The sequence below is a fragment of the Heterodontus francisci genome, chromosome 18 (genome assembly GCF_036365525.1).
Source record: "Heterodontus francisci isolate sHetFra1 chromosome 18, sHetFra1.hap1, whole genome shotgun sequence".
Classification (NCBI taxonomy): Eukaryota; Metazoa; Chordata; class Chondrichthyes; order Heterodontiformes; family Heterodontidae; genus Heterodontus; species Heterodontus francisci.
In genome coordinates, this window is record NC_090388.1 from 23,018,662 (window position 1) to 23,036,340 (window position 17,679).

General features: G+C 40.1%; 1 protein-coding gene across 5 annotated transcripts in view; it reads left to right on the forward strand.

Moving 5' to 3' along the window:
* cnot2 (CCR4-NOT transcription complex, subunit 2) overlaps nt 1-17,679 on the forward strand; it is a 184,480-nt gene that overhangs the window by 127,240 nt on the left and 39,561 nt on the right. For all 5 annotated transcript variants that reach the window (XM_068050411.1, XM_068050415.1, XM_068050412.1 and 2 more), the window contains 2 exons: nt 2,117-2,196; nt 3,396-3,521. In XM_068050411.1, the coding sequence (XP_067906512.1) occupies nt 2,117-2,196; nt 3,396-3,521 (206 nt within the window). The remainder of the gene's footprint in view (nt 1-2,116; nt 2,197-3,395; nt 3,522-17,679) is intronic.

Sequence of the window (17,679 nt, forward strand, 5' to 3'; positions counted from 1 at the left end):
TTATAGCCTTGCATCTGGGGGCCAGATGGAAACCTTTGGCGGTTCATATTTTGGCCCACGGACCTTATGTTGGACAACCCTGTGTTAAACTAACTGGCATGTAGTTGCTAGGTCTGTCCTTAGGCTCTTTCTTGAATGAGGGTGTCACTTTTTCTACTCTCCAATCCTCTGGCTCCTCCCCCATATCCAAGGACGATTGGAAGATTATGGCAAGCCCTTCTGCTATCTCCATTCCCACTTGCATTAGCAAATGCAAGTCTTCCTTTATTGTGGGAAGGAACTTGTACATAATGTCACTTTATTTTTATTTAACTTCTATTTGCAGACATTTCTAACCAGAGACTCATCTTGGTCTCTGAGGTAGTCAGTTTTACACTATGAACTTTAGAACTGGATTTTTGACTGGCATGTGATCTTTAAAAGAAATGATATTCAAGTAGTTGCTGAAGTGAAAATATTTGAATTGCATTGCTGTGCAAGTGGTCTTGTGTGATTTTAAATAAAACTACACAAGTGCTGTTTTTTATTGCATACCAGAGTTGGCATCCATTTCCATTCGTTTGAACCAATGTAGGATGATGGGTGCATTATTTTCGACATTATGTTAGCGGTCCTTATGTACCATTTGTTGGTAGACTTTGAGCATTTAACACTAACTCATGAAAATATCTACATTTGTTTATACAGTTCATTTATAAAGGGGTTATGAAAATGTTCAGTAAGTTTAGATCATTTCTTGATATCACTCATGTTCAGAAATTGTATACTTAATAATTGATTTCTGTATCCAACCAAATAGAAGACTCTATTTTACTGTCAAAATGTTACTGAAAGTAAAGCATTTTTAATTTAACAAACTGACTCCTGACAATGCAGCGGCCCGCCGACATCATCAGAGTGCTCCAAGCTGCGCACATGCGCAAAAGGTCTCCTGCACTCAGTGAGATGCTGCACATGTGCAGCCTATGTCTTGCCAGGATGAATTGGCGCATGTGTGGGAAAACGTCATCAGCTACTCGCCCCCACTCAGCTACTCTCTTCTGCCCCACTGGCCGCTCTTTCCCCCCCCCACCGGCCACTCACTCCAGGCCTTGACGCTTTCTCCCTCTTCCCCCTCCTCCCCACCGGCCGCTTCCCCCTACTCTCCAGCCGCTTGCTCCTGGCCCCCCCCACCCTCCTCTCTTCGGCTCCTCGCTTCTGCAACCCGCTCTCAAGCCGCTTGCTCCCTGCACCCCTACCCCCCCAGCCACACTCCAGCCGCTTGCTCCTCGTTTTCCCCCCCCCCCCCCCCCCCCCCTCAGCCGTGAGCGGTAGGCCACGCTGCTTTCCTTCCTCGGCCACTCGCTTCTACATTGCCCTGTCACCCCTTGCGGCCAGCCTTGCTTCTTCGGGCGGTGAGGTGGGGAACGATCGAACATGGGCGCGAGTGGCTGAGAGGAGAGAAGTGGCGTGGCCTGGAGATAGCATCTGGAATGGCGGGGGGAAGTGGGAATCGAGTGACCAGAGAGTAGGGTGGGGGGGGTGGTGGGGTGAGGGAGCGAGGATCGGGGAACAATCGGCCGAGGGGAGGTGAAGGGGGAAGACAGCGGCGAGGTCTGGAGCGAGCGGCTGAGGGGGGAAGTGAGGCCAGCGAGTGTGAAGGTGTGGATTGGGAGAATGGAAGATTGCGGAATGGAGGCGAGGGTGGGGGAGAAATGAACAGTTATTTCCTCCATAAACTTCAGTGTAAATGTTGACTTTACCATCCCAGAGAAAGTTGCTTTACATTCCAAATTTCAATGGCAGTATCATACCAGAGTTCTGTCTTTGTCAAAAACAGTTGAGCAGGAGACATCCAAGAAATGATACAAATGAAGCAATGGCAGGAGGGAGTGGGGAACTGTTGGGGGTAGGATGGAGGCAGTGATGGCAACCTTTGAGGGGATTTTCAGGTTGAAGTTATTTTTCTGAGATAAATTGAGCAGCGCCATCTTTAATCCTGGCAGCTGCCTGAATGTCGCAGACTGACGTTCCAGTGAAAGAGGCTGCATTTGCGCATGTGCTAGTACTGCGCCACCTAGTGGTTGCGTTGTCAGCAAACGCAGCCGTAATTTAATAGTTGTCTTTTGCTTTACAGTATGTCTGGATTTGGGATGAACAGGAATCAGGCTTTTGGGATTAATAATTCACTTTCAAGTAACATTTTCAATGGCACAGGTAAATCTGTTTTTTGATTGAGTGCTATCATCTCTATTTGTTTGGTTTTACTGCCAAAATTCTGCCATTAGCATTATACCATATTTTAGACTGCCCTGTATGCACAGATTTAATTGAATTGCACTTTTTAATTTCATGGCTCAGGGCACAAATTACAATTTGTGGTGGTGATCCATTGGGCATGCAGGCCTGGAATGGTGCAAATGGCCATTAGTTACGCCATTTTATGTCACAATCTTCCTGTTGTAAACTTATTCCAAACTTTCCTGGTACAGTAATGTGAATGCACCACAGTGAACATAATGACAAGTCATTCCTGGTTGCAGATTTTTTTTAAACCACTTATTTAGAATATAATTAGTAATTTAAGTTACTTAGAATGTCTGAAGATTCACCAAACCGTGACATGAAATGAGTTCATGTTTATCACGTGCGAAACAGGGGCAAGAAGGTACGGTTTTGAGGTGGTTTATGTTCCATACCCCAAGGGTACCTTAAATATGTCTGACAGCATATTAATCCATCCCTGGCAGCCACCCTTAAGTGGGTATTAGGTCTCCTGCCAATGCTTATGAGTGGTCTAATGCCTATTTAAATACCTACTCTCTGAAATTGGTCAGAAACTGAGTAGAGCATGTGCCAGGCTTGCTTCATTCAGTTTTTCTGGTTCCTTCAGCGGTTGAACCAACAGAAAGTTAAATGTTTTTTTTCTTTTTAACTTAGCTTAATGTGGGTTTTGGCCAGTGTTTGATGATCGCACACAACAATTAATTATCTTTTATAATTAGGGACACTGGTTTATAGTGAAGGTATAAGTCAAATTCCATTTGTATGTGAATTTGTTGGATTTTTTGGGTGATTGGAATCCACAAATCTAGCCATTTTCCTGTGAAAACTGTAAGTCAGTGGCCTTGATTAATACTGTTTGATGAATCTCCACTGATAAACTGACATATTCTCTACTTGTGTTGCAGACATGTGGCTGCATAAATCAGATCCAGTTTTGAATTTGCTTTAATGTATTTTTAAAATACAAATGGTGCAGTGATAGCAAAATATCCTACGTTATATGTACAATATGTTGCATCAAGATAAGCAAAATAGGTATATTTAAAAAATACTTTATAAAATCTTTTAGTTAACTTGTTTTAATGTTAATGCTTTTAAATTAGCACTGTTCAATTTGTTTTGTATTTTAGATGGAAGTGAAAATGTTACAGGATTAGACCTCTCAGAATTTCCAGTACTAGCAGATAGAACCAGAAGGGAAGGAAGTGGCAATCCTACTCCACTAATAAATCCGTTGGCGGGAAGGACTCCTTATGGTAAGAAATCTTTTTTAACTCTGTCTTAATTGTACTTTTTTACTGCTTTAAAAAGGGAGTCTTGCGCACAGTACCCAATTTAAACCTAATCTCTGAACTACTGCACAGTGTCACACTGATCTATACAAAGAAGAAAGGTCCCAGATTCAATCCCTGGCCTGTGATGAATTAGTGAATTTTGGATAGACCAGAAGTAGTGGTGGTACAATTATCTTCCATAACCTAGACTAAAAAAAGGGAATCTTGGAAGGATTCTTGCTCTTGAGTGGGTATCCAGCTGGAAGTGCATTTATATAGATGCACTGTCGTGATTCCTGTGGTTGAGTTGTGTAATGCTGATCCATGTAGATGGACCAAGAAGATTACCGGTTTGATCCATGGTCTATGCTAAGTTGTTTGTTTTCCACCAGGTAGTAGAGGAGGTACTTAAAAATGTCCTCAGTGGCCTTGAGCTAGGGAGGGGGAAAGCATAAGTTGATCATTGTCCAGTGTTTCATGCTTTAGAGTGTGGATATAGTGTGAGCCATTAAGGGGTTCTGCTGTGATTCTTCTATAATTAAATGAATCTACAGTAAGCATAAGCAAGCTTCACATGAAGAATGGCTGAGCAAGCTGCCAATATCTATGGAATTGTACCTCTGCTTGAGTCATAACTTCTGGGAGAAAAGAAGTAATGGAAGAAAATTGCTTTTAGTTCTTCCCTGACCAAGAGCTTTTGCGGTGAAATTGCAATCCAGCTGTTACTAATGGCACTATAGAATTAGCTACTTTTGGACACCGCCTAACAGTTCAGGGTCATTCATTCTTCTTTCTCATCTGTGGAAAAAATTCATAGGCTCTGTTGCTCCTCCGCTTGCAGAGCCAAAATAAGGATCTTAGAACCTGATGACTTACAGGCGCTCGCTTGTGTCCTATATATTTGTTGGAGGAAAAAAAGCATATCCTAGTGCCCAAAAAATTATGATTTAACTTCACATTCTTCTTGTTTTTATCCATTAACTAAATTTTGAATATTGTTTTAAAGGTAAGTTTTGAAAATTCATTAAGGAAACTATGCATCTGAAAATGAGGTGCCACCCCAGTGAAGCTACAGCACAGGATCGCATGCATGCTTACAGCTAAAGCAGCATGCCATAGCCAGAGTTAAGCAATCCTACAGCCAATGGATCAGGTCAAAGCTCTATAGCTTTGCCATATTTAGTTGTGTGTAATGGTGGATTATTAAATAACAAATGGGAGGAGACCGCTCTTTGACGATGGCAGAGCCCAGCACAAGTGCAAAAGATGAGGCTGGAGCACTTTCAGCTAAAAGTGTCGAGTGGATGATCCATCTCTGCCTCCTCCTGAGGTCCCCACCATCACAGATGCCAGTCTTCAACCAGTTTGATTCACTCCGTGAGACAACAAGAAGCAGCAGAGTACATTGTACACAGCAAAAGCTACAGGCCTTGACAACATCCCAGCTATAGTGCTGAAGGCCTTTGGTCCAGAACTAGCCACACTCCTAGCTAAGTTGTTCCAGTACAGCTGCAGCACTGGCATCTACCCGACAATGTATAAAATTGCCTGGGTATGCCATGTCCACAAAAAGTGGGACAAATCCAACTTGGTCAGTTACCATCCTATGAGCCTCCTCACAATCATTAGCAAAGTAATGGAGGGAGCTGCAATAGTGCTGTCAAGTAACAATTACTCACCAATAACCTGCTCACCAATGCTCAGTTTGGGTTCCCCCAGGATTACCTGGCTCCAGATCTCATTACAGCCTTGGCCCAAACATGGACGCAAGAACTGAACTCCAGAAGTGAGGTGAGAGTGACTTCCCTTATCATCAAAGGAGAATTCAACCAAATGTGGCACCAAGGGACCTCAGTAAAACTAAAGTCAATAGGGTTAAGTGGAAAAATTCCAGTGGCTGGAGTCCTACCTGGCACAAAAGGGATTGGCTGTCATTATTGGAGGCCAATCATCTCAACCCCAGGACTTGATTGCAGGAGTTTCTCAGGGCAGTGTCCTAGGCCCAACTATCTTCATTTGTGATCTTCCTTCCATTATGTCAGAAGTTGGGCTGTTTGCTGACATTTGCAGTGCTTGGCGCCTTTCACAATTTCTCAGATAATGATGCACTCTGTCTGTATGTAGCAATGCCTCAACAACATCCAGGTTTAGTTTGATAAGTGACAAGTAATATTCATGCCTCAAAATGATAATCTCCAACAAGAGAGAGAACCAGACCACTCTCCATTACGTTCAATAGTATTGCCATCATCAAACCCCCACCATCAACATCCTGGGAGTCACTATTGACCATAAACTCAACTGAATCAGTCACCTAAATTCCATGCCTACTACAGCACACCACAGGCTAAATAGTCTGCAAAAGTTCACTTCCTGACTCCTCAAAACCTCCACCATCTTGAAGACACAAGTCAGGAATATTATGAAATACTCTGTACCAGACGGGGTATGTGCAGTTGCATCAACACTCAAGAACCTTGATGCCATTCAGGGCAAAGCAATTTGCTTGATTGGCACTTCATCCACTCGCCGAAACATCCAATCATGCCACCATCGATGTGCCGTGGGTGCAGTGTGCAATATCTACAGGATGCGCTGGAGCAACTTGCTGAGGCTTCTTTGGCAGAATCTCCCAAAAATGTGACCTCCACCATTTTTTTATTTATTCGTGGAATGTGCATTTCTGACGAGGCCAGCATTTATTGCCCATCCCTAATTGCCATTGGTGAGCTGCCTTCCTGAATTTTTGCAGTCCTTGTGGTGCAGGTACACCCACAGTGCTATTAGGGAGAGAGTTCCAGGATTTGGACCCAGTGACAGTGAAGGAGCGGTGAAAAAATTCCAAGTCAGGATGGTGTGTGACTTGGAGGAGCACTTGCAGGTGGTGGTGTTCCCATGTGTCTTCTGCCCTTGTTCTTCTTGGTGGTAGAGGTCAAGGGTTTGAAAGGTGCTGTCAAAAGAGGATTGGTGAGTTGCTGCAATGCATCTTGTAGATTGTACATGCTGCTGCTACTATGTACTGGTGGCGGAGGGAGTGAATGTTTAAGGTGGTGGATAGAGTGCGGATCAAGTGGGCTGCTTTGTCCTGGATGGTGTCAAGCATTTTGTGTTTTGTCGGAGCTGCACTCGTCCAGGCAAGTGGAGAGTATTCCATCACACTCCTGACTTTTGCCTTGTGGATGGTGGACAGGCTCTGGGGAGTCAAGAGATGAGTTACTCACTGCAGAACTCATTCCTGACTCACCAAAGCCTGTCTACCATCTACAAGGCAAAAGCCAAGAGTGTGATGAAAGACAAGGGCAGCAGGTGTATGGGAACACATCATTTCTCAATTTTCCCTCCAAGTCACACACAATCTCAACTTAGATGTGTATCACCACTGCGTCAAAATCCTGCAGCTCACTACCTAACAGCATCGTGGGAGCGCCTTCAGAGCATGGACTGCAGTGATTCAAAAAAGTGGTCTACCACCATCTATTCCAAGCAATAGGAATGGACAATGAATGGCAGCCTTGCTAGTGAGACCCACATCCCAAGAATGACTAATTTTTAAAAGATGTGAGGAGTTATTAAGCACATATGTAGAACCTAACTAAACTCTACAATACCTTGAAGTCACATGATTGCTTTTTGCTGATCAGTTAGTTTGTTTACACTATTAAGCTCAGTATCTTTTCCAGTCATTTTGTCTCCATAATGTCATTGACTTTCAGTAGTCAAACAAAATTATTCAGATTGTTCAAACTTACTGGTTACATGGTTGATTTTCTCCAAAGCTTTCCTTTTTTAGTTGAGATGCTAATAGCAAGACTCCCTGTTTAAAGAGTAACCAATGTTCCCTCTAAGCTGTGTGGATGCGTAACCAGACAGCAATCTTCAATGTACCGCATAGTGTAATAAACAGGCTGTCCACCAACCAGGAAAAATTAGAGGGAACATTGAGTGTAATTAGTTTTATTGTTGAATATTCGAAGTCTTAAGAATTGTGGGAGTAAAACTGCAACATTGTGAGCACATTGCTTTTCTAAAGAGGGAATAAAATCAGTGAATTGAAACTTTTGAGGTGGTGATACATGATCTTCCCCAATCTGTACTTGACAGTTATTTTGTTTTCTTTTATTACTACCACAGTTCCCTGACAAATTGCTTCTGATCCATGTTAAGAGGAACAGATGGCCCATTAAGGGACAGGTTTACACCATGCTCCTTGCAAATAGCAAAAACTGACTCTTTGATCAAGGCAGCCATTGTTGAGTGTGATTGCCCTTAAAGGTGTGTAACACCGATTGAAAGGGATTGTATTACTGGCCATGTTCTGTCAGTTACCACCTGAGACATGGCAAATTAGTTGGAGGGGTGAATAATCTAGTGCTTCCAGCCTAGGGGAAGTGTGGGTTTTATTTTTATTCCATAGTTAGGATAAACAATAGCTGAATTTAACTCCGTCCATAGATTTGAGAAACTCAACAAATTTCTTAAGAAGAAAACGTTCAAAATGGCCATTCAGTCCATTGTCTTTATATCATTATATCCAAGGGGTTGACCAGCATTCATCATCTCCAGCATGTGTACTTTCATGTTGCCACATGGTGAGTGTCACAGGGAATTAGCTTTGCTTTTATATTGGAGACAAATGGTATAATTACAGGATATTATCTTTGTATTCCTTTCCTGAGACCAGGGCTTTTACAAAGACCGCACCAGCAATTAGCTTCACATATCTGACTCTGAGGCTTACATATGTATCCTTTTGTAGTCAATTGGCTCACCTGAGACTGTTCAAATTTATCTGAAAGTTAATGGTAGCCGAAAGCTCAAACATTCACTTACTTAGGGAACTTGGTGAAGCATAATTGTATAGCTCTCAACGTAACCATGCATATTGTAGTCAGGTTTCTATACAGAACAGGTAAGAATTACCTGGAAGATTAATTTCAAGCTTTTGCAGTTCAGCCTTGGCTCAGTGGTAGTACTCTGGCTTAGGTCATGGATTCAAGCGCCAATCCAGAGATTTTAAGCACCAAATCCAGGCTGACATTTCATTGTAGTATTGAGGAGGTGCTGCATTGTCAGAGGTGCTGACTTTCAGATGATGTATTAAACTGTGGCCCCATCTGCCCTCTCACATGGTTCACAAAGAACCCATGGCACAATTCAAAGAGCAAGAGAGTTCTCCCGGTGTCTTGGTTAACATTTGTTGCTCAACCAAATTCTCTAAAACATAGTAATTGTTTATTTTATTGCTGTTTTGTGAGACCTTGTGTGCAAATTGGCTGCTGCATTTCTCTATGTTACAATAGTGACTACACTGCAAAAGTACTTAATTGGTAGTGAAGAGCTTTGGAACGTCCTGAGGTTGCGAAAGGCAGTTTTTAAAACCCAAGTGCGTTATTTCTTCTTAAAAATTAGTTTCATATCTTTACACCATGTAACTTATTGCATTACAGTTCTAAGAGTCCTGAAATGCATCATTATCATTATCTTTGTTGTATTTGAGATTGTCCATGTAATTTATGTACTTGAACCTTGATGGAAGAGTGATCTCAAATATTCACCTAAATTTTCAATTGGCAAAAAGATCTCCCAATAGTGGGGCAGCAGAATATCTAATGATAGATGTGCCGTTACATCTAATTTTTTTCCCCAGTTTTGGTTTAGAATTCTTCATTCACTTGAATGGCTTTTCCACTTTACCAGACAATACTTTCATATTGCAAGTGATCTGTCAATGTGAGGAAAACCAGCTGGTGAGCCTGCTCAGCAGGAGTATTGTCATACCTCACAGATGTTAAGTTGTGACCTTAGATTTTTAGCATTTATCAGTTCTGTGCCAATAAGAATGGGGGAGATGAGGAATGGCCAGGAATTATTTTCTAATTTTTCTTTTCCCTAGCAAGAGAAACTTTCTCCCTTTCTTTCCATCCCCCTCCACCCTCAGCTGCAACTGCACTTGCATTTCTTCTATTTCGACCTTTCCACCGCCCCTCTTTCCCCCCCCACCCCCTCCCCCGCCACTCAAGCACAGCAAGCTTCTGTCACATTCCCTGTTTACAAAAGGGATGAATATTCTCGAATTGGGCTTTAAAAGCACTTCACAGGAATGTTACTCTGTATGTAGAATTAAGACATAAGACATGTGTTGGAATTTGCGCTCAGCAGTGAAACAGCGCTACTCGCTATTGGTTTTGGAGGAACGGCCCACAAAGATCTAGCAATCTCTGTGGCACAGACTTCCCCTTTCCCTAGGTCAGTTTGAATATGACACCAAGTCAAGGGGATCTCCAGTTGCCCAGCAACAGTGATATCATTGGCTAGCATAAGCAATCAATCAGGTTGAAGTATTCTCACAGCAAACCAGAAAGTAAAACCACTGCATCCCTTCACTTTTAGTTTTTAAATTTTACGGATAGTGAAATAAATGAGATGTACACATGTGATTAAGGTGGAAGCTAAAATATCAAACTTTTAAAAAAAAATTATTTTTAAAATATGTGGAATTACTTATAATGGAGAATTTGGCATTCAGCAAATATAAAGGGACGTATTTCAGGGACCAGTGAGGCTGCTTAACAGTAATTATGAACTTAGTACACTGTTAAAATCCTAGTCACACCTCATTCAACAAAAGATAACATTTTCAAAGATTTTTTCAGCAAGACTAAGAGTGTAAGAGTGGATTTTTTCGCTAGTTCAATGATTTCCAATTGATTGCAATCAACAACATAGAATCACTGATAGCAACTTCTGGATTTTTGACTGAGCATATGCGGACTCCAGAAGATGCTGTCTGTTTCAGAGGAGTAATGATGGAGAATGCTGACAGTTTCACTGTTGCTACTACCGTAGTGCGGGCTATTAAGTTTTTGTTTTAAGTTTTAGATATATTGTACTGAAACCATCATAGTTGGTTTGAGGCAAGTAGTTGTTCAAGCTGGAACACTGTTCTAAAGCATTAAGCATGAACATTGAGCCCCATCCATTTGACAAGGCAGGAGATCCTGCATTGGTCATTTGCTGATCTCCTGGTAACATTTTCAGTATTCAGACAACTCTATGTAGGCCTCCATTTCAATATGTGAGAAGGAAAATCACATGGTTCACCCTCAAAAGTCTCTAAAGGACATATCTCCCTGTGCTGCTTTTAATTAAATACCCTGTTCATGTAGAGTGAACCTTTATTTGAAAAAAGTTGACTAGAGCCAAAGGCCTTTAGCCTTCTGAAATGCTGTACAATGCATCACTTACAGTTCAGCTAACAGTGAGCACAAGTTGGATGATTTCAGTGCTGTTTATGCTAATAGTGAACATGAAAATTCCAAGATTGCAATTAAAGTAGCTGTGTTATACACAGAATACTGGCTTTCTGCCCTTCGGGTCTAAAACAAAGAATCTGGGCACTCTTGATTTGTGAAAATATTGATTTGCTTTCAGCACAATAAAGTATTGCACATTTTGTAATGGACATTTTTTGATCTCTGCAAAAATGTACTTCATGGGATATCTTGTATAGTAGTTGAAGGATTCATATTCTTTTCTGATCTCTTTACATGCTCCTTTTCCAATAAGGGTTGCTGAGTAGTGATTTAAAATAGAATACTGGGTATGGCTTTTCCCACACCTTCGCCTGAGCCCACTTCATTAGCCAGTTATGTTGCCTAATTGCTATCACAACTGAACTCTGCTAGATCAGCTTGGCACAACGTTAACCCTCGAACATTTATGGCCTATGTACCTTATTTTCATATGATGAGGTGTGTTTATTCATAGCCACAAATACAGTCCTGTATATATGCATTATGGTGATGAAAGGAAAATATATTAATATGGAAAATCAAAGCTTGTCCAACTTTCTACCAGTTATCTTCAGTCTGTTTTCCCCCGCCGGGTTTTTGTGATTTCATGTTTTTAGACAAAAAAAACTTTCAATTACTAAAGTGTCAAAACTAGACACAAGCTATATTTGGCAAAACTGTTTAAATCATTAACTGTAGCAAATTAAGATGTTAAATAATCCTTTTTTTGGTCATGAAAACAGTACATTTTGCTGCCTTTTTTTGAAGTTCACAGCCAATCAGTTTCATTTTTCTGTTTGTTAAAACCTAAAAAGCCTTTATTTATATAGAAGCTAAAATATTCTACATATTTTACAGCATGATTTACTGCCTAAGTGCCACATTTAATTGTCTATTTTTAACATTAACATAATTTGCAGAATTTATTTGAATGTCAATCAAATCAATGTCTTAGCTAAAGATTATACACAAAAACCTAATATGGTTTTGTCTGTTCTCTGTTTTTAAAGTGGTAGAAGAAACTGTACATAAATGCTACCTATGCAACAATTAAGAAACTCCCTTTTAAAATACTCATTGCAGAATAGCATATTTGAACACCCTCATTTGTATTATTTATACATTGTTAAATAATCTAATATTTATGTAATAAGAGTCATAGAGAATCACAATTGTGTGAGGCTGTTTTTCAGTTGTCACCTTTTCTGCTAGAGTTCACACTGTTAACAAGATAAGTCCTTGGGGCTTCAAGGATTTAAAATAAATGAAAGGGAATGTATGAGTTTTTGATTCTTTTTATTTGCCTGCCAGTTGAAATCCATTATTGTACAATTGGTATAGTTGTACATGTTAGGGTATATTTCAGATTCACATGTTTAGCAAAATATGATGGTGGTAATGGATGAGGAGCCACTGGCTTGTACTCAATAATGACATAAACTGGTTTATGGCACACTTTTGCTTTCTCTGGTAAAGGAATATTGCTCACTTTAACTAATTTTAAAAGTGAAAACTATACTAGATGGAGACCTTTTGGTAAAGTTAGTTTTACTGGGAAAGTTTTTTATTTCCCCTAGAGATGTGTCAGGGTTTTGAGGATTGTATTTCCAGTTTATTTCACAATTTATTTACCTAATGAACATCTCTTAAAGAATTCTAATAATCTGTATGCATATGTGTGTCTCAAATTTATTTAGGCTACTATTTGAATATGACAATTACATTTTTGTCCAGATAAGATTTTAAAACATTTTGGGCCATTTTTATATGCAATATATCTGATGTAAATCAATTGACGAATACACTTTGCTGGCAACAATGGCCTTTGTTATGTGGGGAGACCAGAGAAGAGCTGAGGAGATTAACGGGATATTTAATAGAGGTGTTCAAAATTATGAAGCATTTTGACAGAGTAGATGGGAAGAAACTGTCTGCTGTGGCAGGAGGGTCATTAGCCAGAGGATACAGATTTAAGAACCAAGGGGGAGATGAGAATATTTTTATGCAGCGAGTTATGATCTGGTTTGCACTGCCTGAAAGGGTACTGAAAGCAGATTCAATAGTAACTTTCAAAAGGGAATTGAATATATACTTGGAAAAGAGAAAATTGCAGGGCTATGGGGAAAGGGCAGGGAAGTGGGATGAATTTGATAGCTCATGGGCTGAATGGACTCCTTCTGTGCTGTAAGATTCTATGATTCTAGTACCATGGACAGTTGCTATAAAACAGGAGATTGCTTCACATACCTGCCCTGTTATGCTCATTGGTTAGAAACCAGTTTTATTCTTGTTTGATTAAAGCCTACAAATTACTACAGCACAACAGATATCATTACACTACAACAGCTACTACAATTCCAGATTTAGGTAAGGCCTTTTAGAGAGGTGCAGATTCAGAACAGTGTTGAAGTGACCGGTAGTGTAAGGGGAATCCAGGTGAGATAGAGAACGAGGAACAGCAGAAAACCTATTCAGCGAGTACAATCTACTTGCTATTTGTAAGGGTAAGGATAATGACTGTCAGAAGGACAGCCAGAATGCAAACCATGGCATCTTGAAGCAGGAGGCTGTCCAAGGGGTGTGGGGGGTGGTGTGGAGGGGGGAGAATGAAAGTTATGTGGTAGTTGTAGGTGATTCAATAATTAGGGGGACAGATAGTATCCTTTGTAAGCAGGATAGAGAGTCCCACATGGTATGTTGGCTACCTAATGCCAGGATTAGGGACATCTCGAACCAACCTGAAAGGATATTGGAGAGGAAGGGGAAGGATGCAGTCATTGTGATCTATTTTGGGACCAACAACATAGGGAAGAATAGACAAGAGGTCCTGTTTGGAGAGTACTAGGAGCTAAATTAAAAAAACAAGACCTCAAGAATTATAATCTCTGGTTTATTAACCATGCCACTTGCAAATTGGCGTAGGGACAACCAGATCAGGGAGGTGAGCATGTGGCTGAAAAAGTGTTGTAGGAAGGAAGGGTTCCATTTGGGACAGAAAGAAACTGTACTGTTGGGATGGGCTCCACCTGAACAGGTCTGGGACCAGGGTCTTAGCTTAAAGGATAAATGGGGTGGTCACAAGGATTTTAAACTCGTAAATTTGGGGACGGGGGAATGCTCGGATGGAAAAGATAGTATAAATCATTCAAAAGCAAATGAAAGGAAAGTAGAGTAACAGTCAGAAATTGTGCTTTAGGCCTTACAGATAAAGGGAAAACTAATAGATGTAAAGTGATTAAACCAGGTCAGAGGAATAAGAAACGTGTGTAAAACATTAGAGTAGAATGACAGATAGGGGGTGTTGCCCAAATAAGTGTTCTTTATAAAAATGCACAGAATATAAGGAACAAATTGAATGAATTGCAGGCGCAAATTCAACTTGGAAGATATGACACGGTAGCTATTACTGAAACATGGCTGCAAGACAGTCAGGACTGGGAACTGAATATACCAGGTTATAAGGTCTACAGGAAGAATAGGAAAATGGTAGAGGGGGAGAAGTAGCTTGAGTGTTTAAGAATGAAGTCACTTCAATGATGAGAGCTTATATTGAGAGTTAAGCAGGTAATGGAGACTTTATGGGTGTAATTAAGGAATAGAACAGGATTTAAGGCTGGATTGGGAGTTGTATATCAGCCCCGCTGATTAGAATGTATTAATGCAGAGATTAGACAAGCATGTAGCAAAGACTGAGTGGTTTTAATGGGGGATTTTTAAATTCCACGTAGATTCGGATAAGCAGTCTAGCATATGTCAGAAAAGTAGTGAATTTTTTGAGTGTTCTGGATAGTTTTCTGCAACAATATGTCCTAGGACCAACAAGGGGGCAGGCCATATTAGATTTCGTAATGAGTAATGAGCCAGATTTCATTTACAGCCTCATGTTGTGTGAACATTTATCTAATCACGATCATAATATGATCAATTTCAATATAGTGTTTGAAAGGGAGATTTTAAAAAATCACTGCTAAGATTCTAGATTTAGCTAAGGCTGACTTCAGTGCGATGAGACAAAGATTGTCCACAGTAAACTGGGCAAATCTGTTAATGGGTAAAATGACAGAAGATCAGTGGGAGGTGTTCAAAAATAATTTTAACTTGATACAGAACCAGTTTATACCCTTATGGGGCAAGAGCTCTACTTGACTAAAGAGGTAAGAGACAGCATAAAACCCAAAGAAGAAATGTACAAAAATGCAAAAAATAGCACAGATTCTGGCAAATGGGAAAGATAAAAAGAACAGATGGTGACAAAACAGATAGTAAGAACTACAAAAAGGGAGTATGAAAAGAAACTTGCAAGGGATATCAAAATCAACACAATTTTTGCAATTATATTAGGAAAAAAGAGGGTGTTAGGAGCAATGCGGGTCCATTGAAAACTGATAATGTTGATATTGTCCATGAAAATAAGGAAATGTTGAAAAATTACTTTGTGACAGTATTACAGTAGAGGAAGAGGTCAGCATGCCAGACATCCCAAGGAAGGTAAGACTAAATCAGGGACAGGGAATTTAAGTAACAGTAATAAAATAATCACATAAAAGAGGTTTCTATCCCAGGGTTTTAAAGGGAGTAGTTGAGAACATTGTAGGTCCCCTAGCTATAAGATTCCAAAGTTCTCCCGATTAGATTGGAAAATTGGGCATGTCACTCCGCTACTTAAGAAAGGTGAGAGAGGGAAGCCAGGGAATTATAGACCAGTTAGCCTAACATCTGTAGTCAGGAAATTACTCGTGTCTATAATTAAGGATAGGGTGACTGACCACCTTGAAAATTTTCAGCTGATCAGAGAGTACCAGCATGGATTTGTAAAGGGTAGATCATGCCTGACGAATCTGATTTGGATTTTTTAAAGAGGTGTCTAAAGTAGTGGACAGGGGAATGTCTGGATGTTATTTGTATGGATTTCTAGAAGGCATTCGATAAATTCTCTCACAAGAGACTGTTAGCTAAAGTTAATGTTCATGGAATTGAAGGCAAATTATTAACCTGGTTATGAAATTGGCTGAGTGGCAAGAGAGAGGGTGTAGGGATAATGGATAGGTACTGTAATTAGTAGATGTGACTAGTGGTGTCCTGTACGATCTGTGTTGGGCCTCAACTATTCACCGTATTTATTAATGATTTAGATGATGAGATGGAAAGCCACATATCTAAATTTGCTGATAACACAAATCTAGGTGATATTGTAAGCAGTGTAGATGGAACCATAAAATTACAAAGATACATTGGTAGATTAAGGGAATGGGTAAAACTGTGGAAAATGGATATCAATGTAGGCAAATGTGAGATGGGCCTAAAAAGGTTAGAACTGAATACTTTCTAAATGGTGAAAAGCTAGAAACAGTGAAGGTTCAAAGAGACTTGGAGGTCCAGATCATTAAAATGTCATGAACAGGTACAGAAAATAATCAAAATGGCTAATGAAATGCTGGCCTTTATATCTAGAGGATGAGGATACAAGAGGTTAGAAGTCATCCTTCAGCTATACAGAGCCCTGGTTGAAGCACACTTGGAGTACTGTGAGCAGTCTGGGCACCATAATTTAGGAAGAATATATTGGCCTTGGAGGGAGCGCAGTATAGATTTACCAGAATGATACCTGGACTCCATGGGTCAAATTACAAGGAGAGATTACACAATTTAGGGTTGTATTCGCTGGGATTTAGACGGTTAGGGGGTGAGTTGATCAAAGTTTTCAAGATATTAAGGGGAACAGATAGTTTCTCTCTGTCTACCCTATTTCTGCTGTTTGGGGAGTTTAGGACAAGGGATCAAAGTCTAAAAGATAGAATCAGAGCTTTCAGGAGTGAAATTAGGAAACATTTTTACACTCAGGCTGGTAGAAGTTTGGAACTCTTCCGCAAACAATTTTTGCTCTTGATGCTAGTTCAATTATGAATTTTAGTGCTGATATTGATAATTTTTTGTTAACCAACAGTATTAAGAGATATGGGGAAAAGGTGGGTTTATGGAGTTGGGTAGCAGATCAGCCATGATCTTATTGAACAGGTTCCAGGGCTAAATGGTTTACTCCTGTTCCTGTGTACCACAGATGCATGCAGTCAATTATCCTAGAAAAATACTGCAGTGATAACTTTTTTTCTCAAAAAATAAAATGTTAATTTTGAAATGTTTCCTTCTGCATTGATTTGAAGCAAAGGGATAGGCTTAGATTTTGCTCTATGTGCAGTACACTTCTAAAATTACACGATGAGATATTTACTAAAACGTGTATATGTAGATTCAACTAAATTGTGGGACCTGACAATAATAGCCAGTAAAGAGTTGATCTCTTCGTCCTATCCGGTAATTTTAAATGAGCCTTACTATTAGATTAGCACTTTTATTAGTGACCTGTACTTACTGGGAAATCTGGGGTACACTGATTGAGTTTGCTGATTGAGAACAAGGAAGTTCCATTGGCCCAACAAGTTTACCCTTTTTTGACTAATTTTAGTCCATCTTTCAGTTCTCACCCTATCTATTTATTGCCTTTTTCCTCTGTTGTTTCATGAACTCATCTATACTGCTTGCTTCAATGATCTTTAAGATTAAGTGCCATTATACTTTACTGTCTTTCCTTTAATCTTCTAGTGTTCAACACCTTCAGCCAGACTGAAGGCCTGACCCCAGATGGTTTTCAAAGGCATTTTATGGCTGGTTGTTAAAATTTGCACAAGCGTGACTTAGAATGGCTCTCCAATACCTTATCAGAGGGGAAAGTAGTCAGGCTTTGCTGAGTGCCTACCCCAAGAAATCAGGAGTTCAAGATTTTGGATCTTGGGGGACAAACTTAGAATTTTCTTTTCAATTTAATTTTTTCCCAATTGTTATAACCGCTT